We start from the raw sequence: 13,898 nt of genomic DNA on the forward strand, positions 1-13,898 counted from the left end.
CGTCTCACCACCAGAGCAGCTCATCGGTGGGCTGAGGACCTGGCTGTGCTGCGGTACCTGGGCCTGCACTGGCCATAGTGCACTTGTCTGTGACACAGAATCATAGAATGTCCCAAGGAGTTGGAAGAGACCCACAGGGATCATCGGCTCCAACTCCTGTCCCTGCACGTGACAACCCCACAATTCACAGCATGTGCCATGTCTTGGCAGCGGCCTGTGAAACACCGCAGCACAGGAGGACCCAGGGACCAGTTTTGCACAGAAATGCAATGGTGGTGCAAGAGTTGTTCACTACCTAGTGTTGGTGTACACCCATCAGCACCGTGCAATGCCGCTGGATGAGCAGTGTTACAATATTTGCAATGAAGTAGTCAGCCAAGCAATGGTGTGATAGCAGATCTGCATCCTTTGTTGTGGTACAAGGGTATCACAGAGGCTGGTGAGCTACTTATTAGTCACTGATACCTGAGCACACACTGAATAAGCAAGAGAGAAGTTTGTCCTCAGGATCTTAACATGAAATTATGTTTCAAGCTCTGCAACAGAAGAGATAACATAGACACTATTTCCCCTATAATTCCAAGAGGTCAAGGTGGCTTGGGGTAGCCAGGAGGTCTTGTCTGCCATCATCCTAAAGAGAAGACAATGAAGGACCCAGGTGCAAAGCCATTCTCTTGGCCATTGGGGAGTCTAAGTATGTGGTGCCCCACAGAGAACTGTTTGAATCCCATCTATGTAGCTAATCCTGGCTGTTCTAGTTCCACTGTCTAATATTGCAAGTGGCTGTAGGGAGCTGCAAGCTGCAGAGGGAGCATGTTACAGCTGTAGTCTGCCTCTGGTTTTCATGGCAGACAGAGAGTGCTATGGTGTAGTAACACTAGCTGCATGGAGAAACACAGGTGGAGACCATACCACTTAGAAGCTGGTTTTATTCAGTTTCTCAGGGTCAGGTGCTATCACCTAATCTTGTACAAGTTTGTGCCTGTGTCATGTCCTTGCCTGAAACTCACACTAATGAATCCTGGGTGCTGGCTCATTCTAAAATTTGCATTTGGAATGGGAAGTGGAAATCAATTTTTTACTGAAATGCTTCCAGAGTGTCAGACAAAGCTCTGGAGAGACAGGAGGTGTGCTATTTTCAGCCATGCTCCTGTGAGAGATCCATGGTGTATGTGGGGGGGCACAGAGGGTGAGATTGACATGACACGTGTGTAGGACAACTCTGGCTCCTTACCAAGAGCAGAATCAAATGCCTAATCATAGCAGCTGAGAGTCCAGAAGAGCAGGGAAGGCTGGGCTTGACGGTCTCAACTCTCCTCTTGTGTTTGTGTAAACCTGAAGGAGAAAGTGAGCAGAGGGCCTTTTGGGGGACCGGAGAATTGTGTGAATTGTGAAGATGGGAGTAGAAGATAGAGCCTGTTAAGAACCGGAGTCTGTTTTGAAGTTGGGAAGACGAAATATTCAAAGCGTAGAAATCATGGGAGCTGAAGAAGAAATGCTCATCACTCTGTCTGGAGGTGCCCCCTGGGGCTTCCGGCTGCAAGGGGGATCAGAGCAGAAAAGACCCCTACAAGTGTCAAAGGTAGGACCTTGAGATGTGAACTGTGGGGGCAGAGTTGTTCCACTGAACTCAGACATCCCTACTGAGTTGGGCATCTTTCACTACCATTAGGGAATGCAGGAACTCCTTGCTGTGGCAGCAGATTTTAAAAGGAAAACTTGGGTGGAATGGTCAAGCAGGGTGTGGGGTAGGATGTGGGTACTGAAATAGATGCTATTGAGGTGGAGACATGTGTCAGGTGAAGACCTGCTTCGGTGCAGGGCTGTACAGCTCAGACACTTAATAATCTGCACAACTCAGTTGTCAGCAGAGATATAACCACAGTGACAGTGCAGGAAAACAGGCTCAGGTATGGAAGCTTCAGTATTTGTCGAAGACATCCAGCTAGAGAAAAAATAATTCAAATGAAAGCAACAAAAGCTGTATTTTTAATTCAGTTCAACTGTCAATAACATTTAATTGTTATATTCCATCTTTCAAAGTAGATGCACATTTCTTAGGATCTCTCCTCTTGGTGGAACTTTCTTACTACTGTCTGAAGTGAATATTTTTTATGTTCTAAGCAGCAAATACTGGTTCAATTTCAAGAATTAGAGAAAAGCAGTTGTTTGGATGGGAGATGAAATAACAAAACAAAGAAGAAACATGAACCTTGAGTTGCACTGCTTTTGAAAACAGCTGTTACTGTTGTCTTTTCATAAAGATTAGTAAGAGCACAAAAATTAGGAAAAAATGTTCCCTGTTTATTAAGCTCGTAACAGTTGCATTAGCCTTGATACAATATCTCAGGATGTCTCACTGGAAGGCACCCAGCAGCAGGAATGAAAAAATGCTATGCCCAGCTCCTTCTGTTTCCTTAAGTAGACTGTGCCTTTGACAGAGAATTTTAAAATGAAATGTTCTGTGTCATTTGCCTTACCCTAGGTCAAGGAGTGTTTATCTGTAACCTCTGCCAAATGGTTTGGAATCCCATAGCTGGGCCCTGAAGTGAATGTTTCCTACATAAAGATTATTTTTCTCCAGGAAAACAAATTCTGTGTGTCCTCATAGAGCTTCAGGTGCTGAAGAAAAAGAATCAATATAATTGAAACAGGTGTCTGGCATCAGTGGTTGTTAGGAAAATGGGATTTTTTCAGTGGCCATGTAAACTCTGTAGTGTCTAGGATTATTTTGACTCTTAATTGTCCCCCAATAGAAAAGAAACTGGGACTGAAGAAGGGAGCAATACTGAGTGTCCTATAAAGATTGCTCAAGATTGAACAGTGGCAAGAACTAGCCATTACCCAGGCTAAGTTGCAGCTTAAGGAGAATGAAATATTGCTCAAGGATTAGTAGCACTTCCAGAAAGGTATTAACTAGAAGTAGCTCTCACCCAGAACTGAGTGGCATATCTTAAGTCTAGCAATCCAAATATATATATTTTACAATACTTGAATATTGTGGAATAATTATGGAAATTAAGGAGTTGACAAAATTAAGGAATAATTATGGAAAATATAATTGATACGAATCCATTTGAGGCTCAAAGTACAAATCATTCTTCAAGCAGGACTTTTATTTTATAATTATGATTTTTGGCTATTATTGTCCAGAATTTAATGGCATCCAGGTGACCATACGTACTCACTGTTTTAAAGGCAACACCCTTGAAACAGTCTGCAAAGAAAGGATTTATGGATCCATACTGGGAAGCCAGTAAGATCATATCTGAATACAAAATGCTTAGAAGAGAATAAACCTCCAGGAGTCGTAGAGTAATCTAATTGTCCTCCTCTTACCATGCAGAGAATAGAAGTTTGAATCTCAGTTTTCAGCTCCTTGAGTTGAAAGATCAACTTCCTTCTTTTGCAGTTAGGATTCTGCTATTGACACCAGCAGGATGAAGTCTGGGCCAAAATGCTGCCTGCAAAGCATCTTCCAAAATTCTAACATTAGAACTTTCTGTTTGGATATTTTAGGAGCCAAAGATGGGAATGGTCCCATCACTAAAGAAGCCTGACCAGGGATTGTGGGCTTATGATAGGGCATTCAGAAACAGGGCAGTATGGTACATTTCTCTATTGTTTTGTTAGAGCTGAGAATCATGTGGATGAACAGTTTGCTCTGTTTGGCCTCCATCCAGGGTATCAGTGCCATAGGGCAGCACTGGGCAGTGTGGTGAGAGAGAGGTGTCACTGAGATTGAGCCTGCCTAGCAAAGGTAAGGTCAAATAACAACACCATGTTCATTAGTATGGTGAAGAATGTGTTGTGCGTGTATGGAAAGACAGATTAGATAAATGAGAGGGTCTATTAGTAAGCTGATTGCTGTCAAAGACAGAACTTTTGGGGAGAAAGAGATGTGTTCCTACGAGACCATGAAAACTTTGGCTTAGCAGAAAAGAAATACGAGTGCTTTGGTTCTTACAGCAAAACTTATTTGGACAGAATGGGGAAGGACAGAACAGGAACATGGATGAATCTGGAGAAAATGTGACAGGAGATACAGGCATGAATATCCAATAGGTGCCAGGAGATACGTGAGTGGATACAGTTGGTTTTTCAGGGGATTCCAGTGCTGTCATTTTAGGCAATTTCAACTTCTAGACTAGAAAAGTAGTATTAGGAACACTAAGGAAAGATGCTTACCCTTGGATGCAGAGTCAAATTGTTTCTATATACACCTTTCTGGATGAAAAAGAGTGTGAAACAGCGAATTTGGGCCTAGTAAGAGGAAATGAATGAAGCATAACAAGTTATATATAAATTATATACATTGCAATTATGTAAAGATGCTGGAATAGCTAGACCAGACTAGGGTAATGGTCACTCCATCTCCTGCTTCCAACTTCCTTTGTATTTCCTGCAAGTGGTGCTGAGGAAGTTGTAAACTTCACCAGTGCATGTCATTTTCTAGTAGTGCAATGTGGAGGGAAATTATTTCACTCCACTTGATTATCAGCATGCCATGTGAAGTATAAAATAATAGACAGTCCTGGTGTTTAACTCTGCACATAAACAGATAATTATTTGTGAGCAGCTAGTACTTTACTTGTCTGATTAAATCTTATATGGTTTCCTAGTCAAGATTCGATAACAACAAGCAGCCAGGCATTCCAAAGACTACATGTTGCACAAAGTGGGATTTCCTGTTTGAGTCACTCTTGTATTACAAAGTCCTGCATAATTAATCATCTTACATGATCAATTTACATAGTCACAGGTCTTTCTAAAGTTTAAATCATCAGAATTTTTTAATTGTTTCTCTATATGCAGATTATGATAAAATCAATCACTAGTTGCTGCTCTTGGTAATTTTTTTCCCCTGAAAATTCTTCAGGTCTGCTGTATGTTTTCCTTTTTTTTTTTTTTTGGACAAGATGGTAGTTAATGACATTAGAATGTTTCCAGCATTATTCTCTATCCTCTTCAGATACATTGGTGGGCCTCTACTTGATTGTTCTGTCATAAGCTGTTCACAATGATGGGTTCAATTATTGTGTTGGGTTTTTTTCCAAGTTGCAGCTAATTCCTAATATACAGTAAGTATATGCATTTTAAGCTGCCCTTTCTAGTGCAAAGTATTCAGCTGGCTGCAGCTAAATAAAGTAAATGAACATGTTGGAACTGGGGTGAACCCATTTTTCTACAGACTGAAAGGATGCGTAACTGTAGCTTAAACCATTTGATCAATTCTAAACCTCAGTCCAGCCAAAACAAAGGAGTAGAAAAGCAGCTGGATCTTCGCATGTTGGATCCAGCTGCCACTGACCTTCTGTGCCATGTGACTCCCTGTGAGTTATGGGTTCAGGGACATGCTAGAGCAAGATGCTGGAATTACATACCTTGTGAACAGGCTCTTGGGCCATACATAACTAACCTTGTGTTCAAATAACCTTACGGAGCCAAACCAGCTCTACCTGCCTCAGGGTCAGGGAAACACACATCGTTTCCTCCAGCAGTGCCCAGTGGTTATTGAGGAAAAAGCTCAAATAAGATAAGCAAGACTGAAATGCTAGTGTTAATGCCAACTGACTATATGGTTCCAGATCTGTAACTGCAGATGTCTATTCCTTTCATTTTAAACTTGCATGCAAGAGCACATACTAACTATTTTATTCCACCCAAACAATCATTTGCAGTGTCTGGGTGCTAAAAATGTTTGATATGTGTATGAAGGATATCATACTGGTATGTATATGAAAGGGGTACCATAACAGTTCAGTCTCATAAAAACAGATACGGTAAGAGTGAAGAGTGAGACAAAAGAAGCAGCAAAAGAAAATTTATTCATGTCTGGGGAGCCCTCAGTGAGAAAGAATAGATGATTTTTAAATTAGGGTTGTATTAAAATATCAACTCAGTAATGATTGAGCTGAAAGAACAGCAGACATTAATATGCTCAGCAGGCAGATACACAGCAGGATCAAACATCAACAGATGACATGAATAATTCTGCAGAAATTAGGAAGGACTTGGAATATGGAGAACTAGAGAAACAAATACAGGGGAAAATAAGGAGTAAAGAACCCCAAAAAGGAAAATCTCCATTTTGTTCTTAGTTACAGCAATGTCCTTTTAAGTGAAATCAGTCGAACCACTGTGCATTCATATTTGGCTTATTGTGATTCCTAATTAATCTTTTAACTCATATCTAGCGAAGCAAATAAAGGATAGCGGAATTTTACACTACCCCTTACCAAAATAAAGCTGCATTGATATAGTTTAGTAGCTGTGGTGCACATGGCAACATGACACAACAAATCTTTGGCCACAAAGTCATCAGAAAAGAAAGAAAACAAGCATAAAAGCAAGAAACAAAAAGGCAAGATGGCAAGATTTTTATTTTAGAAAGACTGAGGGAAAAGTACATGGCCGTGACACGTACAGCATTCCTTGCAAGGAAAAGCTATAAATAATGAGAAGGTTCTCCCAATCTGAAGAGAGTGTCCAGTTCTGGACTCCCCAGTTTAAGAAGAACAAGGAATTACTGGAGGGAGTCAAGCAGAGGTCTATGAAGATGATTAGGGGTCTGGAGAATCCTTCTTATGAGGAGAGACTGAGAGAGCTGGGTCTGTTGAGCCCGGAGAAGAGAAGGCTGAGAGGGGCCCTTGTTTATGCTTATAAATATCTCAAGGGTGGGTGTCAAGAGGATGGGACCAGACTCTTTTCAGTGGTGCCCAACAATAGAATGAGGGGCAACGGGCATAGGCTGAAGCACAGGAGGTTCCATCTAAACATGAGGAGAAACTTCTTTACTTTGAGGGTCCCAGAGCACTGGAACAGGCTGCCCAGAGGAGTTGTGGAGTCTCCTTCTCTGGAGACATTCAAAATCTGCCTGGACACATTCCTGTGCGATCTGCTCTGGGTGAACCTGCTTTAGCAGGTGGGTTGGACTAGATGATCTCCAGAGGTCCCTTCCAACCCCAACTATTCTGTGATTTTGTAAGGGAGAACAATACCATCATGTTCCTGGAGGATTTCTTGGTAATAAGTGCATGAAATGCACTTGAAACTAAAAATGTGAAATAGCTACTCTAAGAAAAGTCATAAGATACAACATAAGCATTAAGTCAGTCAACCAAAGTAAGAAACTTGGAACTGTATTAGGGACATAATTTTTAAGAAGATGAACTGGCCAGCTTTAAGATGGTGCAAATGCATGCAAAGCTGCCTTTACGGATCCTGCCACAAAACAAGATTTATTCCATGAGAGGGAAACCCAGTTACTGAATACACAAAGCAGGGAAGGCACTTGTAGCTTCAGCATAGTCTGGTGCACAAGTAATACTGAAGAAATAAGTAGAAATTGGAGGCTTTCCAGCTAGTACTCATAGTAGAGGAGAAAGACCTGGTCATATTAGTGCATCACAAGAGGATAATGAGCTGGCAAAATGATGCATTTCTGAAAAAAAGGCAGACATAAACAAATGAGCCTTGGGTGGCCATATGTAACTGAGATGTGAAGGTATCGATGTTACTGTCTAATGCACAAGTGGGAATTCACTGGATATACAACACCTATGGAGCCAGCCAGTTTCAACAAAAATGAATCTCAGAGCAGCTGTAGAAAAGGAGGGAAAGAGAGAAGCTTCTTTTACCTACCAAAAGGTTGAAAGATATGACTGCTGTCTATAAATAGATGTTGGGCAAATACCAACAGCACTGTTCAAATGTAGGACAGCCTTGTCACCGACCAAATGTGTACAAAACAATGAACAGGGAGGTTCAGTAACAACCTTCCAATCTAGAAAAAGAACTGAGAACCTTTTGCGATCAGTTTATGGACTGAATTAAACAATATGGCATGTGAAACAATGGGGGACTGGCTCTGTTAACTCAAGAGGCTCCTTTCAGTTCCCTGTTCTGTACGAATAGCCTGCAGCAATGGAGTGAATCGTTAGGGAAAGCAGTGGCACAGGACTTTATAGCTTCTAAAACCAGTAACTGTCTTGTCATTTGAGAGCAGTTCATCACAACCGCCTTTTTATCTCTTTCTCATGCATCCCCACTGTCTCCTGTACAATTCTCTGCTGAAAATTCACTGTTTCTACTTGTCTTCTCTGCCAGATATCCTTGCTGCCTGTATGCCATGTTGCTGGTCCCTGTGACCCACAGCCTTGCTGCTCTGTCCTGTTCTCATTTGCTCATGTGGCATTATTCCTGCTGGAGGTACCAGCTCTAACCCAAACAGGTCTGGTAGCTTCCAGATTTGCAAGCACCTCCTCCTCCTCCTCTCCCTTTTCAGTGGGCAAGCTGTTCTTTATCTGTCTTTACAAATGTTTACTGTCGCACCTAAAAAAGCACTGCTGGCAGCCTAGTCTATAGCTGTCACTAATGCTGGTTTCGGGGGGCCAGTGCTGTGGAAGAAGTGCCTCAAGCAGCTTTGGGAGTGCTCATGGACATGTTTTATGGCCTGTCGGCACTTAGGCAGGTGCCACCCGTGGCTGCCAGCAAGGGAGCGCGGGCTGTGGTGCTGGTGGAACTTTCCAAGGAGCAGCTGACCCAGCAGTCAGCTCATGCTGGGAGAATGTGCGGGAATCCAGGGCTGCTGTCTGCCTGAGAAGCTGCAAGCTCTGCACAGCACTGGGACAGCAGTGAGCAAGGTGCAGAGCTTGAAAAGGGAGCTCTGCCCTTCATTCCCAGCAGGGATGTGGGATAGGGCCTCCAGGACAATTATATTAATAAGAAAATGGCCTAAACAGAAAACCATATTATCATGATTGCAAATCACCACTGCTGATTGTATCAGCTGATGATCTGGTTCAGAATTCCTTTTGCCTCACTGGGGCTTCAAGATACCTGCAGGGGAAGTGCCTTTACATAGGAACTCCCTCCTGGAACAAGTACAGATAGCAGACTGCATGGTTGGACCGGGTCAGTGGTTTTGCCATTCCCTCTAACTATTACTATTACTATTACTATTACTATTACTATTACTATTACTATTACTATTACTATTACTATTACTATTACTATTACTATATTTTATAATACCATATAGAATATATTATAATAATAATAATTTTGTTAGATTTCTAGTCTATATTCACTCTGACATAATCTTTTAACTGGTAGTTAAACTATTCCTTTCTCAGAGCCCAAGCCGCTTCACTCTGTGTTTGTTCTTTTTTTTGCTTCCTACCTTCCCTCGAAACAGCACGAGGCAGTGATGCCTATCACAAAGTGTGATGTCAGCTCCTCGTCTTTCACACATTACTGTCCTGAATGGTTTCTCCTCTGCTGTGTGACCATAGCTGTGCTGCCCCATTCTTTTGGCTTCCACAAGCTGTCTAAGACTTCTGTTTGAAGGACACTGCTAGAAAAGCTTTCCCTTTCCTCCTTGCAGAGATGAAGGCTTTGGGCAGTTTCCTCTTTACATCCTATTTGCCCATTAGCAGGCAGGAGTCCTGGAAAAATCTCTTGACAGATGACTATCAACAGTTACTGTGAAACCATACAAGCTATGTCCACACCTGGTGCATTAAATGTACCTGGGACCACTCTCTGACACTGATGGCAGCTGCTACGGAGTAGAACGAAGCTCAGCAATTAACCTCTTCCATTCTCGCAAGCAAGACGGCTGCATGCAAGCTGCCCACAGGCAGTGGCTCTGGGAGTGGTGGAGGCAATTGCAGTCCAGAGCCCAGGTTCATTTGCAGGCATTATTCTACCTGGTGCTTGCTAGCAAGTACAATACTGAATACATCTGAGCCTGTTTTTCCTATATGTTCATACCTACAAGATGCCTACAAAGATGCTGCAAGGCACAGGAGGTCTCTGTACCAAAGTTCCCCCAGAATCCTTCAGGTGAATGTGGGGTACTTGCTTAATCTGTACCTGTGGCTCATGCTGTCCTTGCTGCTACAGAACAAAGGTGCTTATCCTCCTCAGACCAGTTCTGAGGCTCTCTGATAGTCAGACCTTATCGCTCTACAACTACCTGAAAGGAGGTTGTAGCATGGAGGGTGTTGGTCTCTTCTCCCAAGTAGCACGTGATAGGACATGAGGAAATGGCTTCAAGTTGTGTCAGAGGAGGTTTAGATTGGATATTAGGAAAAAATTATTCACGGAAAGCGTTGTCAGGCATTGGAACAGGCTGCCCAGGGAAATGGTGGAGTCACCGTCCCTGGAGGTGTTTAAAAGGCATTTAGGTGAGGTTCTTAGGAACATGGTTTAGTGCTAGAGTTAGGTTAGGTTATGGTTGGACTCGATGATCCTGAGGGTCTCTTCCAACCAAAATGATTCTATGATTCTAGGGAGTGCTGTGTTTTGGTGCAGTAACCCACACTTACAAGTCTGATTAATGCTGTGTACAATAACTTATTGCAAATGTGTTTTTTTATCTTGGATCATATCCTCTTTCTATCAAAATAATAGTAGGTATGTCTTCTTCTAGCTTGCCCTCTCTCAGTATAAATACTCTGGAGGCATATTATAATTAAGACTGCTGCTGTTCAACAATTGGTAGCAGCTGAAAAGAGTCCTCTGTTCTGAGTAAGGGTTTTATTCAGAGCTTGCATATCCTCACTGCCCTTTCGAGCACAGTACCAGCATGCAGTGCTAAGGTTGAGAACACCTTGTTCTGGAGGACTGAAGCCATGTCTCTGGATTACTCTGCCCTGTGTTCAAGGCTTTTTTGTGGCTTCTGTCCCAGTTCAGTGCCTGTCCATGTACAGAGACATATTGGTGGCTAGAGTTGCTTATGAGTTCTAATTCCCTGATATTTCGATCCTAAAATCCTTTATGTCAAAAGGAGCAAGGCTGAGCCTCTAGAAAAGGACTTACATGGGACAAGTATAAGCATGTTTCTTCTGAACACTCAATTCCTTTTGTCCCAGCAGCTAGATGTGGGCACTGGGACTCTTGCTTTTTGGCGAAATGTATTTGTTCCTTCTGAATCCTTGCTTCATATAAAACCCACTTTATATCCCACTGTTTACTCTGTTGAGAATAAAATGCTAATCAAGTACTTTTAGTATCTATTCTAGTACATGTGGCATTATTCCTTGTCACTGGTATTACACTTCACTCACTTTTCAGCTAATCTCCCATCAAGTAACAAAAGGCCATGGAGATAAAGCCCCTTTTTATCTACCTGCAGCCAACTCTAGCTAGACAGTTGTTCCTAGCAAGAAGCCCTCTGCTGAACTCTTTGCTTAGAAAAAGAAGGTGGATTGTTTGGGAATGTTTTCCCCCCTTGTATTATCATAAGAAAATGCTCTTTTTAAGGCACTTGGTTTAAATGCAGAGAGAAAACTAACAATCCCTGATTAGTTGCATTTGTTTTTTATCAGCTTGTATCCCCTGGTACAAATCAGAATTAAGTCTAGTGCACCAAAGAAGTTACTCTGTTTTTCCCACACCGGGATAGCAATATCCCCCTCACCAGTACACTCTAGGTGGTAACATATTACAGTAGTCTTGCATGTACTTAATGGATTGGCCAGCACCTACATTCTCTGCCACTACGAAGTTTCATCTCTGAACTCCTTGCCCAGAAACCACCCAAGTCTGTCCTGTCACTCAGGATACCTTCTTTCCCCAGTCTCCCTTGCTGTGTTCATCCCAGAAAGTGTATGTTCTCCCCCTTCTTTCTCTATAGAAAGACTCCCTAATTAAGCTTCACTGCAGATGACCTATGAAGCAGGCCTGCAGAGACACTGGACCTACTCTACCAAGGGGCAAGTCATGTTAAACACAAATACAGTGTTTGGTCAGGAAGTCATTTGAACTAAATGGAGAAGTGTAATGTGTAGTGTAATTATAATGGATTAGAGTAAATATTTTTCTGTGAAATAGCTTCAAATAAAAATATGGCATTACCATGAAGATGTGATATTATTCACATACTTAATAGACAAGGCATAGCAAAGGTATCTTACTGGGTCTCTGTGCTGAGGTGGGCAGCTGAGACAGAGAAAATATAAGTGCCAGAGCAAAAGATTGTTAAAAAACTATCCACTATCAGGATTACTCTATTCTTAGCACTTGAGTGTGTGTTCACCCCCAACATACCACTATCTAAATATAGTCCCTACCGAAGGACAGATGCTGCCAAGTTGCATCTGACTCCCTCCTCTCTTGCATTCTGTTCCCAAAAGCTAGGCTGGATTCCCCAGAGACACGTCCCATATCAGCATGTCCTTTTGTCTCCCCGGGGCTGTACAAGGAAACTTCCATCAAAGCCTGATCCTAGCTCTGGCCTTCCTGGCCTCTCCTAGCACTGGCCTTCCATTCCAAAACCTTTTCTTAATTTCCTCCTCATTTGTTGCCTTCACCCTTTTCCTTTCTTGCTTCAGCTGCTTCTGTCTTTTCCCTCCTGTCTGTTTCAATATGATCAATGAGAGGGCACAGTAATGAAAGAAAACATGGACATGTATGTGCATGTAGCTCAGTGCTACAGAAACCCATACCTCTCTGACAGGAGCTCTTTTGTCACAGTCCTGCTGAGAGGGCAGTGAGATGGACAGTCTCCTGAGTAAATGTGTTTCTTTACATTATAGTTCCAGTTTTCCACACTGATTTGTATTTCCAGTAGCATAAATCAATAAGGCCCTGAGACTGGGATTCCCAAAACTCAGGTGAAATCGAAACAGGACATTTGTCCCATGTGAGCCAAGGTGTGCCATGGGGGAGTGTGTCCACTGAAGCACAGAGTGGCAATTGCAACAAGCAGGTAGTTATGAGAGGCTCAGAGAATTTGTGGGGTTCCCCCCAAAAAGAGGTCAGTCCTCGCAGTTAGTGGTAGGAGGTCAGGCAGTGCAATCCCGCGGGGCCAGGTCTGGGTCTACCCTGACCACTTGTCAGGGTTCCTCAGTGCTGCCTCTCACTCGTGCAAGAAAGCTCTCCAGGGATCTGCTACAGGAAGCAGAGAGGATTTATCTTTGAAACACTGCTTTTCCCATCCTTTTGCACCTCTGAGGAACAGCTCCTTGGTGACACCTTTCACCCTGTCTACAGCCTAAGCAGAGCAGCTCCCTGTTGGTGCCGCTCCCTGTGGCTCACTGGGTGCCCAGGAGAGGGCATCTTTTGGACGTGGGGAGCAAGTGGCTGAGCCGGAGGGCAGCCTGACCTTCAGGGTGGGCAGCAAGCCTGGCCTTGGGGCTGGCAGCCGCCCTGGCCTGGGGCCTCAGAGGCTCAGTGCTGTCCTCCCTGTGAGCAAGATGCAGTCTGTGGGGTGTGATTAAAGGTCCCCACAGCACTGTGCTGGCAGTAATTTCAAAACTGGCAGGTTTGTACTGGTCTCTGTCCAGAGGGTCTCCAGCCTCCGACACATTGCACCCTGCTGACATAGTTGTGGAATAAGTCCTGTCCTTTCTGTATGAAGCACTTTCTTCCTTCTCTCCCTACACAGTCCTCTTCTGCCTTTAACCCCTTTGCTTTCCTCCCTAGCAAATGCAATGGGGTAGGTGTTTGTCATTAAAATGAAGCTATGAATAGTTTGCTTCCCTCTACCCCTGGGAAGCACACTGATAAACTTCCAGGGAGGGGTACATAAATCTGTGGGAGACTGACAGCCAGGAACATTTATGTGCTATTTTCAGACTCCATAGGTCTCTTCCTGTGCTGGAAGAGACCTGGTCCTGTTTTCCCAAGGAGGAATGGAGATGGGGAGAAGTCCCCTCCTGGATTTTAAAGCTAGTTTGCAGGCTCCTGCAACAGCACTGAAGTAAATATAGTTGCTTTACTGTGTGGGCCTTCTGCCACCCTGGTAAAATCTGAGCACAGACCAAGCCAGAGCCAGCATCTTTATTAACCACAAAAGAAATACATTGCCTGCTCACGTTGCTCAGTCTGCGTGGAGCAGCTTGCATCCCACCAGCCCACTCTGGTTGAAAGGTGCCTGCAGCAGCAGC

General features: G+C 43.4%; 1 protein-coding gene across 1 annotated transcript in view; it reads left to right on the top strand.

Annotated features, from left to right (window-relative positions):
* Nucleotides 1–1,266: 1,266 nt before the first annotated feature.
* SYNPO2L (synaptopodin 2 like) overlaps nucleotides 1,267–13,898 on the top strand; it is a 39,521-nt gene continuing 26,889 nt past the window's right edge. The window contains exon 1 of the mRNA XM_065842913.2: nucleotides 1,267–1,582. Coding sequence (XP_065698985.1) covers nucleotides 1,478–1,582 — 105 coding nt within the window. The 5' untranslated portion in view covers nucleotides 1,267–1,477. The remainder of the gene's footprint in view (nucleotides 1,583–13,898) is intronic.

The sequence above is a fragment of the Patagioenas fasciata genome, chromosome 8, assembly GCF_037038585.1.
Source record: "Patagioenas fasciata isolate bPatFas1 chromosome 8, bPatFas1.hap1, whole genome shotgun sequence".
In the NCBI taxonomy this organism is placed as follows: Eukaryota; Metazoa; Chordata; class Aves; order Columbiformes; family Columbidae; genus Patagioenas; species Patagioenas fasciata.